Raw genomic sequence first — 12,627 nt, forward strand, 5'->3', positions numbered from 1 at the left:
TTTGAGTGTAGATTTGTTAAAGGAGGTGTTATTTTCGCCAGAAAGTCTTTGCTGTAGTGTGCCAAAATACATTTATTGGTGAGAAAATATTACACATTTTTATTCGCAGGACTCTGGACCTTTTACGTATTTAAACTAAAAGCAGATGTAACAAACTCGGGTGTTTAATTCCAAAAGATATAGATTCTAGTTGAGTGCACTGTATGTCCCAATTTACAACTTCTTTCCCTTTATACAGCAAAGATGACGGAGAACACAGTGATCTGACACGTATTCCTGTCCCAGCCCAGCTCTATAAGTGGTGCTCTCCTGAAGTAGTTCTTGAAAAAGTTATCACGGTCAAATCGGATATTTATAGCTTCTGTACTGTGGTGCAGGAGGCCTTGACAGGTATATCTATAGGTTTAGGCTTTTGTCACTCGGGTAACCCACTGAATGTTTTCCTTGCAGACTGTGAGCCTCCTAATGTCTGTTTAATTCCCCTGTGTGACTGGATAGAACCTTGCTGTGATGGGTCATACAGAGTTAACTTGGAAAAAGAACCCTCCAGGCAAAAAAAACAACCTCAAATGTTAATGACAATAGCAAAGACTGCTGGAAACTTTTGTAAAATGTAATCAGAAAACTTAAAATTGCATGACTAAAGGATGAGATTAATGGTTGGTATTAGAGAGACACAATTTTGTGTATGGTGTTTTTCTGCTATTTATCTTTATTCTTCATATGAGGATAGCAGAACATTCAATTAGCTCTTTGCAATGTACAAAATGAGGCTGTGCAGCTTTCATCTTTCTGATCACTAAAGTACATTATCTGTAATAACAATACATTATCTGTAAGTTATGTTATGTATTGACTGTGACTATTTTGATGGTGAAATGGGATAAATAATTACCCTAAGCATTAAACCCTCTATTAACTAGCTGGTAATGAAGAATTCAGAGCGTGGTTTACGGTGTAACTGTCCTCTAGAGATGGCTGTCAGCTCCCTTTAAAGCATCCACTGTTGAAATAAGATAGGAAGGAGACGCCAGACTGGACTGAGTGCTCGTTTGGTTCGTGACAGTGGTTGTAAATTAGGGAATGTGCAGACAATAATACTTTAGTGTCTCTGATTCTTTCTCTTTTTTCTTTGCTTTCATTAACATTGATACACAGCTTGTGACATAAAGTCTATATTTATGTCTTGCAGAGACCCCTCCCTGGAAAGGTTTTGAAGATTCAGCTATTAAACAGCTCATAATTTCGGGACAACAGTTAGAAGCAGATGTCAGACTTCCTATGCCCTATTACGGTATCGTAAAGTCAGGGCTAGAACCTAAACAGAAGAACCGCTCCATGAAACTTCAGGATATTCAATACATAATGAAAAATGACTTAAAGGTGACTTCCAGGATTGTGGCCTTTCACACATTTAAAACGGCAGTTTTGTGTCCCTTCAAATTCAAGTTGCTCTACTTAAATCTAGGTGGGAGGTAGTCTAAACGTGGAATATCGTTTTCTGACCATGGAGGCAAACCACTTTAAAAGAGAATGTAGAGACATTGAACAGTCGAATATAGTCATCTTTAATTCCATTTTTGTATTACAGGACTTAACTAAGTCTCACACTGTTCATGCTGATGAAATGTCAAAAGCACAGAGACCTGCTGTTTCTGCAGATGTGAACATCTGTTTGGCATCAGCTTTTAGCTACCAGAAGAGAACACAGGAATTGCAGGGAGAAGAGATGATCGAGGCTGGTGAGTTCCTTCTAGCAAGATGTCATGTGTCCTTCACTCAGCATGTTCCTCGGTCCATAAAGGTCTAATATAAATAATTAAAATGTGAGCGCTTACACATTTTATGACGTAGTTTGAAAATAGAAAGCAGTTAGCTTTGGATTCTAGGTGCCACCCTAATTGTTAATGTAAACTTAAGACTATAAGTCTGGTTAATATTTGAAGTTCAGGCACGCTGTTTTCAGCAGAGGTGTTAAATGCTGCTTATGTAATCTCTAAAAGACGTTAACTCCTAAGTGTACGAAAGCAGGGTGTTTGATGGACATCTGGAGAAATAGCTTAACACTTATATTTTTCAGCCAGCTCTACTGCCCCAAGATACTCTCTCATTCCTGAGGAGAACAGTGCTTTAGTTGATCAAGAGGCATCGATCAGTCTACAGCCAGTTGCACAGGACAAAAGTGGTGATGTAGCATCTGAACTGCAGACAACCTGCAGTGTCAGTGATGTGGATGACAGTCTCTGTAGCTTTGAAAACAATGAAATCTTCGTCAGTTTTCCAGAATGTCACGAAGATTTCCTGGAAGAAGAAGCTGGGTTAGGTCAAACTCTAAAAGATGAAAAAAGGCAACAAAAGGAAGAAGATAAAGCTATCCTCAGAGACCTCTGTGCATCCCCTGGAGTGCACTGTGAGGAAAAGCTGGTTTATGAGGAAGGTGGCTTTTCAGAATCGGGTACAGAGTGCACTGCGGAAGAGGAGGAGACAGTAAATGAGGGCTCTGACCTATGCATGCTGGCACAGGTGAGAGGAGATGCTGGGATAAGAATGGGTAGTCCATCCCAAGAGGAGCAGTACATCGGGAAATGTGTTCTTGATTTAAAGATTTTACAAAGCATGTTGCGTGAGGCAGAAGATTGCCTGCACCGAACAGAGGAGAAACTGGACAAAATAGAGGCCATTAAGAAGCAAAAGAAGCTGCTCCAGGAAATCGGAATGAATCCACTTTCTAAGCAAACTTGTCAAGAAGGACACTGGGACACATCTGATGGTACTTCCCAAAATCTTTTTTCTGGAGTTAATAGTTTTTTATGGAAGGCTATAGGTCCGCCATCAAGTGTCTATATTCCACCACTGATAACATGTCAGGCACAAGGAGCATTAGGTGGAGACAGTTTCCAAGCTGTTTCAAAGGCAGCAAAGGAAATGGAGGCAACTCAAAATGAAAAGTCAAAGTGGTTTCATGAGATGAGTAAAAGTGAAAACAACCATCATGATCTCAGCTTCAGTGTGGTGAAAAGCCTGGACGATCAAATGAGCCTAGACCATGAGGTAAAGTGTTGAGCAGGGTAACTGTGTTTATCACTCCTGTATACTTTAGCAGGTAGAGACGTTAGTTATGGATGGTGTCTAAGAGGAGGGATGAATCTATCTTTTAAGATATATGCATATACTATATGCATTATATATAGGAATGAAAATAGTTCAGCAGTGCAATAGTATTATTTCTTCTCTCACCCCCAGCAAAGTACTCATCCAGTGGCTCAGGAGGGAATAAAATCCTGTACTAAAATGGAGATGGGACTGTCAGGAAAAAGGGCAAGTTGAGATAGATTTTTGTTTGTATACTTAGTTATGGAGATCTAAGTTGTCATTAGTAAGGGCTTCTAGATAATTTTCATTATTAAATATAAGTAGTTGACATGCTTAGCCCAAAGAGAAAGAGAGAAATTCATGTATGTGTCTGCTGTATGAGTAATCTTGAGTCATTTAGGTCCACTCATTCCCCTGGGAACTACGTGTTATGATAGTCTGCCTGCGTACCCATGAAACCTGCTATAAATCCAGGGCAGAGTTTTTACTAGGCTAAAGCTTGGAGTTGTCATTCTTTCTCATAAGCAGTGCTACTAAAATATAACCAAGGGAATAAAGTTTGCACTGTCTGGTTCTTAGTCTATCTCGTAGACAGCTCAACTAGTAATTACCAGGATGCCCAACTTGTGCTGAATCATGGCTTGTTGGACTCATTTCAGCATTTACTCCCACATGTATCTGTAAGATGCAGAAAAAAGTTCAACTTGCAGTGTCAGAGAGGAGGTGATTCACATTCTGCAGCAAGTGGAAGTGAAGAAGAGAGGTGGTGAGTTTTGATTGTATTCACGGAAGAGTTAATTCTAGCAGATTCCTCTTGATACAGCCACTGTCAAAGGTAGACACGTCCAGGATCAAGGATGGCATTAAATGTTTTTTTCAGTAAGCCAAAAGCCATCTGTCCAATTAGGACCCTACTGTGAGTCATTGTCAGCTGCAGAGCTGACAGGGTAACTGCTGCGACAGGGCAGGTACTTTTCAAGAGCGATGTTCAGATTCCGGATGCATCTCTGATGGAGGTCAGTGGTCCAAAACTGTAACGGTGCCCGCAGAGAGCAATCTAATAAGTTACTAGTAAGGGTGGTTCTCCTCTCTGTGGGCAGCCTCATTCAATTCTCAGTATAAATACTTTGGCTTTCATAGGTGTAAGACTAGGGCCTATGTTAGGGGCTGTAGGAGCAGAACAGTCTTGCTAAACCCAGTGGCAACAGAGCATACATTACTTTGTTATGTTTGCTGTGCTTTTTAATGTTGTCCCTTTATATTTCTAAGTATGGGTGGAAAGTGCATGTTAAAAGTACCTGGCAAAACTTGTGGAAATTAACATCTCTTATTAGTTGGAAAGTTGGGGACAGGCGACTCCTTCAACATTTGGGTCAAATCAGTCAGGAAAACTGTTCCAGTTTTTAAGTTGATTCATAATCCAGCTGGATCAGTAAGACCCACTAGTAAAGCACATATTTGGTTAGAACATAAATATGCCAGATGCTGACATGTGGTTAGATGGTCAAGTGAACGAACTCTAGATTGGAATTGGGTTGTTGGTGGGATTGTTGTTATCCAAGTCTGAAGTTCTGAGTATCTTAAGTTGCCCACTGATCACCTTACTGACTTGAATAAAACAAATCTCCATAGCATTCATTGTCTGTTCGTGTTTATATATCATCTGAAGGCAGTTGACAGCTTTTGAAATCTAGATTTTAATGTATATCTCGTCTGGTTAATCTATAATAGACCTAAATAACTGTCTGTGCTTTCTAAGCTTCCGATGGCTCAATCTGCTAGTTCTGTTGGGTTCTTAGAGCGTATGTGTTCTCAGCTTTTTAATTAACATTAAAGCAACTTCTAGCCTTTTACTGACTGGGGAATACTTAACACAATATGCTTGTGCATTAACGGAGTTTGATTTCATAACAATTTATTATAGGTGCTATCCAAAACCAAGATATGAAATTTCCAGTGCAAAAATTAGTGAGGAGAGAAAGATGATGCAATCAGAATGGAGGAGTAAGTAAATCAGTGTTAAGTCGGTATTAATGTTAGCAAGTCTTAGCGCAGTGCAGTACATTAAAACTTAACATGTTTTGTTACTTAAGAAAGGTCTGCGTGTGTGCCTTAATTGCTGAAGCTCTGTTAGGCTGCTCTTGGATGAAACCCAAATGAGTAGGATCCTGTCTTGCACGTTCAGGGCATAAAATAATCACAACCACATGAAGATGGTTTGATTATAAAGCTCAAAGAATTTCTAGCCCTGTTTTGCAGGATGTAAGGGAAGCGTATGAATTTTGAACGGGTAGTATAGCAGTGACCAGTGGATGGCAGTACAGGCATGAGTAACAGAGAATGCAAACAAACAAATTGTTCCTGTACAGACTTGTCCGCATCAATTTATGCAGGTTTTAAGCTTTCCTTAAAATGGAAGGAAGTACTTAGCTCCTTTCATGGTAAAGGAGCTTACAGGCTATAGCTTTAGCATTTCCAAGTCTGCAGACACAATGCAAAAACAGGGAATGCTTTGAAGGTCCAGATTCTGTTGTGTGAACTGGTAATTTTGTTCTTTTTTACAGCTGAAGTAAAGCGAATGGCCAGAAGAGTGGCCTCAGGACAACTAGCACTCGGCTTGACATATCCAGCCAGTGAATGTACATCTGAAAGTGAAGCAGAGAGTATAAAGGAAACCTTTCAACATGTCACTGTTAGAGTCCAAAAAAGTCAAGATCAACAAAGACATGGGTGGCAGGCAGGTGATAATGTTGAGTCTTGGGATCTGGGCAGTGAGGATAGATCTGAGTCTGAGGAGAGTGATCTGGAGTCTGCATTCAGAAGTTCCGGAGGTAAGGTTGAAAACCCATAATTTCTTCTCTTTTGGTCTCTCTCCATCTCCCAGCAGATTTCAGCTTCTGTGATTTTGTTACAATAATTGTCAATTTTATCTTCTAGAGCCTTGCCTGCAAAGCAGGTCAATCACTCAGTCATTGGTGAACATAAATAATAGACTAAGATGAGTGTTACATGTTAATAGGTGAAGATAATGTCCAGTGAGCTTGGAGACCCTTCATTGTCATTGGTTACCATGTACCAGCATGGGAGCCCCAAGGCTTTCAAATCCACAAGTATGCTTTCACACTGTCTTTTTTTCAACTGGACTACAGAGATGCTTTTTCTGTAGCACCATAGTGGGTAGTGCTTTTGTAATAGTTATGAACAGAGGAACAAGGAAAGCTTCACATGCCTAGATTAACGATGTGAGCATTTAAATGTCATTATTTCTCCAGGCTCCTGACAGACAATGTAGTTTTACCGTCTACTCTCATTGATATTCCATCAGTGGTTTAGATCACTCACTTCATACTATTTTTTGCCTAATAATTTTGTTCCATTCTGACATCCTAGGGAGAAGTTGCCAGTCACCATCCCAAGATGAACAAGCGGAGTCTGGAATAGCCATTCATAAGAATTCAGTCCTTCCTCAACAAGTTGAGAATCTCTCTAGTTGTGGTTTGGGCATGTATAGTAAGCCAAGAAATCTAGTTGCAGCTAGTTATCTGTAAAACAATTTAGCCTGGTCTCTCCGTGTTGCACACTGAGCTACCTACCAAGGCAGCTGATCTTTTCAGCTGTGATCTGACTAACAGTCCCCCGCCCCTTTTTTTTTTTTTTGGTTCTGTGAGCCATCAAGGCAATGTAAGGAGCCGGAGGCTGGTTGAAACACAGAGTGATCAAATTAAGTATAATTTCAATTTGATGCAGTATTGTTTAGCATTAATGACTAAAATGTATATTCTTTAATAGAGAGTGGAGAAAGCATCTCAAATGATGATGTCTTTCACAGGGGCATTCAAGGGAATTACATTGTTAATTCATCTCCTGATGTATCTGAAGAATTCTTGACTCCTAATTCTGATTATTTCCTTCCTCCTACTACTCAGGGAAGTTCAGAACAAGAGGTAATAATAACAGAAAAGACAGGAATGAAGTCTGTGGCAAGAACTTTGGACGTAAGTTACACAACGTGGTTTTGTTATGCTCCCATTTGATTTGAAGAAGAGCTGTAGAAAATGGAACAATGACAGGTTTTATTCTTTTCTTTTGAAATACTATCTACAAATAAAGATTTATCTAAAAGTAAGAAAATTCTAACCTTGTTCCTTTAAAACACACTCTCTGGCCTGAAAAAAACCTAACCAAAACAAAAAAAACCAACCCAAACAACTGAAACCCCACAAACACCCAGACTCCCACAACACCAGGGGCTTGTTTTCTTAATTTGTTTACGAGGAAATAACATAATCTGTGGCTAAGAAAATTTTTAGGCAGTTGATAATCTCAGGCCTTCCTTTACAGCTCTATCAATTATAGTACTCAATAGTCTTAAACCAATCTGCATTAATTTCTTGAAGATTTGAAGCTATTGTGTGGACTATTAAATCCAATCCATGCTGTTCACTGATAAACTCTTGAAAAGTTTGTCTCTTCATTCTGATTATTGTGAACATCGTCCTGTGAGAGTTGTCCTACCCTTCACGGACTGCCTGTGAGAAATTGAATCCACTTCCTTTTTTCCCCTCCTTCAGATATCAGATGCTGAGAGCAAATTAGAAGGATGTTTACAGAAACAGTTACCTGAAGATGCAGGATCAGGTATGCAGGTTTCAGGTGAATGTGCTCGTCCTTTTTCAGGTAATATTGAGTCAGGGAGACAGTCTTGTTGCACTTACATTTTTGTCAGCAGCACTCCTGTCAGAAGGATGGAGCTTGGTTCTTCAGGTCACTTGGTCTCTTATTCCTCATTATTTTAGTGAGAGTTCAGGATGCTCAGGATTTTGGAAGGTGAGGTTTGGGCATTGCAGTCACTGAAATACTGCTGAGCGTGATGATTATGTACTTGCTGTGTTTCAGTTAAAAAACCAAAACTTATTTGCAACCTTTTGTTTGTTGGTTTGTTTTTTACCCTAGGGCTTAGTTTAATCTTTTTATGCAACTTGCTATGGTGCTGGAAGCTAAATTAGAGTTGTATTTGCACATTAATATTCTTATTGCTAGAAGGATCTTGAGCTTGAAAACTGTAAGAGCTGACATAGTGTGTGTGCAGAATAATGGAAGGATCATCGTTGTTTCTCTAGTCTGTTGCCTCTCAGCTCCAATTCGTAAATGTTGCGGTATTCCCCAGTGCTTCAGTGGTTGACTGTCTGGCAGCTGTGGTATGTTTATGAAAATTCATCTTTAAAACACATTTGTCTCTTGACAACAACAAAGGTCACAAGAACTAAAAAAATTTAATAAAGTTGCAATTTCCTGTTCAATGAGTTGTGTCACTTTCTTTTGTACTTGCAAAACCCAATAACAGGGAACATTTGGTATTTGTATTCAGGAGGAAGAATACTATTCTGCAGCACAGTGGCGCAGAACTCTGGCAGTAACACGCTAGGAGTGGATCAACTTAGCCATATGCCTGTAGCCAGGTAGATAGACTTACTTTCATCATTACTTGCCTAAATCAGGTTATAAAGTGTGCTCTCTTTATTAATTCTGCTTATATATCTATTATTCAAATAAGATGCCAGGGGTGTTTTTTAATGATTATCTACATATTATAGTTCCTTGCTAAGAAAATAGTAAAAGGACTTTCACAAGTCTCATGGGGTTTTGTCTTTTACAGTGTTCGGGTTTGGGTTGGTTTTTTTGGTTTTTTTTTGCTTAATGAGGTAACTAAAATAGGAAAAATAAGTCATGTATATATTACGATTCCTTTTACACTGATAAACTACAGTCTTAAACAGAGCAAAGATAATTCAAATTAAGGCTTCAGTCATCTGTTTTAATTTTGTTGTGCTTTGGTTTTGGAGCTGAAGTGGAATGAAGATCATGCTTTTCCCCCTCCTGTGGGAACAACCCAATGCAAGTATGCTCACTGTATCTTGCCTGCAGATAACATTAGCCCATGCTTGGAGACTTGCAGTCTCATCTGTCAAATGTGAGATGTTTATATCCAGTATTTTTTTAAATTTTATATTCTACTAGTATGCAGAGATGCTGGCCAGAATCACCACCTCATGCTGCAAGGGGTACTGTAATTTAAAGAGAAACAGTCCTCGCCTTGAAGGTCTTTCAGCAATGGCTTCCAGGCTTCTTAAAAGCCCCTTCCCTCCCTGTAGCTCAGCTTTTGTTGTGTTCCTGCAGAGTTAGCAGTTGCTCACTTTCTCCAAGTGAGAGCGAGATATGCTTATACTTTGTCTGTGTTGTACTTTCCCCTCCACTGGAGGAACTGACTTACCAGTGTCGAAGGTAGGCAGCAAGTGTGTAAATACTTGGCCTTAAGGTAAAAAGTAATGGTTTTGGTTGCTTCCTTCTCTTGGGAACTGAGCTTTTGCCAGCAGGGCAGAGAGCACTGTTGCCCTCTGACCATCTGATTGATCCCCTTTGAATGCCTCCATGACCTTCGATGGGCTTGGTACAGTTTGAGGGAGTAGCTTACAATGCAGACCAGTCAAAGGATGATACAACAATGTAGTGATGTATGTTGGTAGGCTTTTTATTTAACTTTCAGTTTTGTTTTGAAATGGCGTATGTCAATTAGAAGTTTTCTCCTCACCAGATACAAATCCATAATGTGGTTAAAATGGCATTTTTCTCAGAGAGCGTGCGCTCTCTCCATCTTCGAAGGTTTTAAGCAAAAAGTTTTCATGAGCTGCAGTCTACCTCAGAGAGAAGGTAGTCCTTTAAACTTTGAGAGGAAACGAAATAAATTTATTTTCATCATTTTCTGATAGGATCAATGAATATGACCTTTCTTCCCTCGTTCTAGTGTTGAAGCAGCACAGGAAGTGATACTGTGGGAGCCACGAGAGGAATCCAAAGAAAAAGATGTGTAGGAGCCGCAGACTGTTTTATACAAAACTTTAGCAAGTTGGTCATTATCATTGTATAAGTTTTGTGTTGATGCAAACTAGGAAGATGTGACAGACCAAAGCTGAGAGAGAAAAAACTATTTGAAGTATTAAAAGATTTTTTTTCTTGTGATAAGTTGGGAAATGGGTATAAAAGAGCTGTCACATAGTTGTCCTTAGTTTGAAATTTTTTCATACTCGTAAGTAATTAACTTAGTGTAATTTGGGTGTACTTCTTCCTATTAAAGTGTTACAATTTCTTGTTTCTTCTGTCCATATATAGAAATATAGAAATAAATAAAAGCAGTTTAAAGAGCAAATCGTTAGTATGTAGCTAAATAAAATTTATTACAAAAATAATTTTGTGATTGAGATTCTCAGGAAAAATTTGCAGAATAGGTTTCTGACTTTACTAGTAAAGTTAGTTTCTTTTTACAGATAAGGGAGATTTGCATAGAAATTACTGATTTGGTAACAGTAGACTTCTGTTCATTTCATGGTCTTCTGAGGACAGTGTAATCCAGGGTGTATCTACAGAAGATGTTGGTTTGCTTAATATAATCCCAGTCTTACAGCCACTTAAGAATTTTTGTAACTTGAGCGGACATCGCTGCCCATGCAGATCTTGAGCAGTTTTACTTTATCTGCGTAATTCTTTTAAAGGCTCCTAAGACCTGAATGTAGTCTTAATGGGATGGTTAGTTTTTGTTAAACCTCCAAGTTTCCCTTGGCTTTGGAGAGAGTTTTCTACCTAGTGGTTCACATCTGAAGTTCTTGCCCTTTCTGGAGGCAGTTTCCTGAGCTTGCTTTTATAGGACAATTATTAAAATGAACAAATCCTGTAAAGGAGGGGAAAGCAAATAATTAACCTTTTCTGTCTCTGTAAGATCATTGAAGATGGTGATCGTTAGCCTTCCAAGAATTCTGTGGGAAGTTTTCAAAGGGAATGTCTCTCTTCCTTCTGAAAAACTAGATAAGACTGAACAAAAGTAAAATTTAAAGAATCTGAAAATAGCAGAGTTTAGTGATTCACAACTGCAAGAAGTGGCTATTCTAACAGTCAGCATCTTTCAATACTTCAGATCAGTGACGGATATTCAGGATTTGTCGAGTATCCCCTACGAGCAAGACAACTACTACAGAGATATAGATTGTAAAACGCCCAGGGCGAGTCATGCACCAACAAGCGTCAGCACTCCACTCGGCTCAGGTAACTGCAGAGGAGGGGAAAAGGGAAGACCAGTGAATTACTTAACCTTTCTATGCCAGGAGTCAGACCTTTCTGCCAAGACTTGCTAATGTAAAAATCATTGATGTGAATCATGGAAACTCCATTCACGTAGTACCGATGCAGAAATGTCAGGCTTGGAATAAGTAACCACAAGAAATGCTGTACCTGTTGTTTGAAATCTCATTGTTTTGGTCTGGATAGTGACAACTTTGTAGTTAGAGCCTGTTTGGTCAAAAGAAATCACTAACAGAACTGAAGGAGAATTTACAGGGACACAGCTGAAAAAAGCCACTCTCTGAAAGGCCTCTGACAGATAATTACTTGGTAGTTAATGGTAGCCTTCATAAATGAAAAATTGTTTTAGACATTTAAAATTGTAGTGATACATGTAGATGTTTAACATTTTAAAGACAGACAATGTAATAAGTACTTTGTATGTTTTGAGTGTTGATAAAGTGATCTCAATGTTTGTTGAACTTAAGTGTTTAAGAGCAGTGAATTATCATTTGCTTTGTACTTTCATTAATTTGATGTAATACAGTAGTCAAAATGTCTCAGTTGGCAAAGTTTTGCATAAATAATATCTGAGGTGGAACTCCTAGGTAATCAGTTTGGACTTCTGTTTAGACATTATTTATGGACAGTAATTTCTTAGTTTCCTGTCCACGTGCCTGTTCAAATACAAGAAACCTTTTTCTGTTTCTGTTGAGATGTGTCCAAGGTACAAAAAAAATCCAAAAATAATTTTCCAGCTTTGCTATCATCTTTTTCTTTTCTTTTCTTTTTTTTTTTTTTTAAATTCTAGAAGAAAAAATTCCAATAGCCTTTGAGAAATACAAGGACTGCCATGAAGTACCTTCAGATTCTTCCTTTTGCGGTTCTCAAGAGATCTCCTCTGCAGTGTCCAGGACATTCACTACAGCCTATGAAGAGGGAAGGAGCACTGAGGTTTCCTCTGTTGCTTCAGGAGTTTGCTCATCTGAATTGAATGAGCCTGTGAGTCTGGAAAACTTACCTTATGCCAGCCATGCTTTAAAATATTTTTTAAAAAAATACTTTTGCTTAAAATAAATGCAAGATGAGAAGCACAGAAATGCTTCTAGGTCTTTGTGAGTATTTTGGAATCCTGGATCTGTTGACATAATTACAAAATGATTTCAAGGCAGTGTGTGCCACTGATTATACAAAGAGTTGGCTTCCCCTTACACCTAATTGTATGTAAATGTTGACCCCCATGAAAGTGGCCTTGCCTGCCTCCATCCTTTCCCTGGCTGTAAAGAATTGCCATTTGCCAACATTTGATCTGGTAATCTTGAATCACCAAAGTGATAAGTATCTGTGAAACGGTTGTGTAGAAAAGCTATGTTTTTGTTGGGAGAGGGCGAGGTTGATCAGTTGGTCTTCTGGTGAGGCAACGGC

At 38.9% G+C, this 12,627-nt stretch overlaps 1 protein-coding gene across 1 annotated transcript in view; it reads left to right on the top strand.

The window, feature by feature from the left end:
- The window catches only part of TEX14 (testis expressed 14), a 32,744-nt gene that overhangs the window by 13,028 nt on the left and 7,089 nt on the right, over positions 1-12,627 (top strand). Inside the window, 15 exon segments of the mRNA XM_009882730.1 lie at positions 239-390; positions 1,193-1,383; positions 1,592-1,746; positions 2,085-3,056; positions 3,749-3,859; positions 5,018-5,097; positions 5,658-5,924; positions 6,484-6,583; positions 6,922-6,945; positions 6,947-7,037; positions 7,665-7,746; positions 8,462-8,552; positions 9,896-9,958; positions 11,060-11,187; positions 12,014-12,204. Of these exon segments, the coding sequence (XP_009881032.1) occupies positions 239-390; positions 1,193-1,383; positions 1,592-1,746; positions 2,085-3,056; positions 3,749-3,859; positions 5,018-5,097; positions 5,658-5,924; positions 6,484-6,583; positions 6,922-6,945; positions 6,947-7,037; positions 7,665-7,746; positions 8,462-8,552; positions 9,896-9,958; positions 11,060-11,187; positions 12,014-12,204 (2,698 nt within the window).

The sequence above is a fragment of the Charadrius vociferus genome, unplaced genomic scaffold, assembly GCF_000708025.1.
Source record: "Charadrius vociferus isolate BGI_N301 unplaced genomic scaffold, ASM70802v2 scaffold793, whole genome shotgun sequence".
Classification (NCBI taxonomy): Eukaryota; Metazoa; Chordata; class Aves; order Charadriiformes; family Charadriidae; genus Charadrius; species Charadrius vociferus.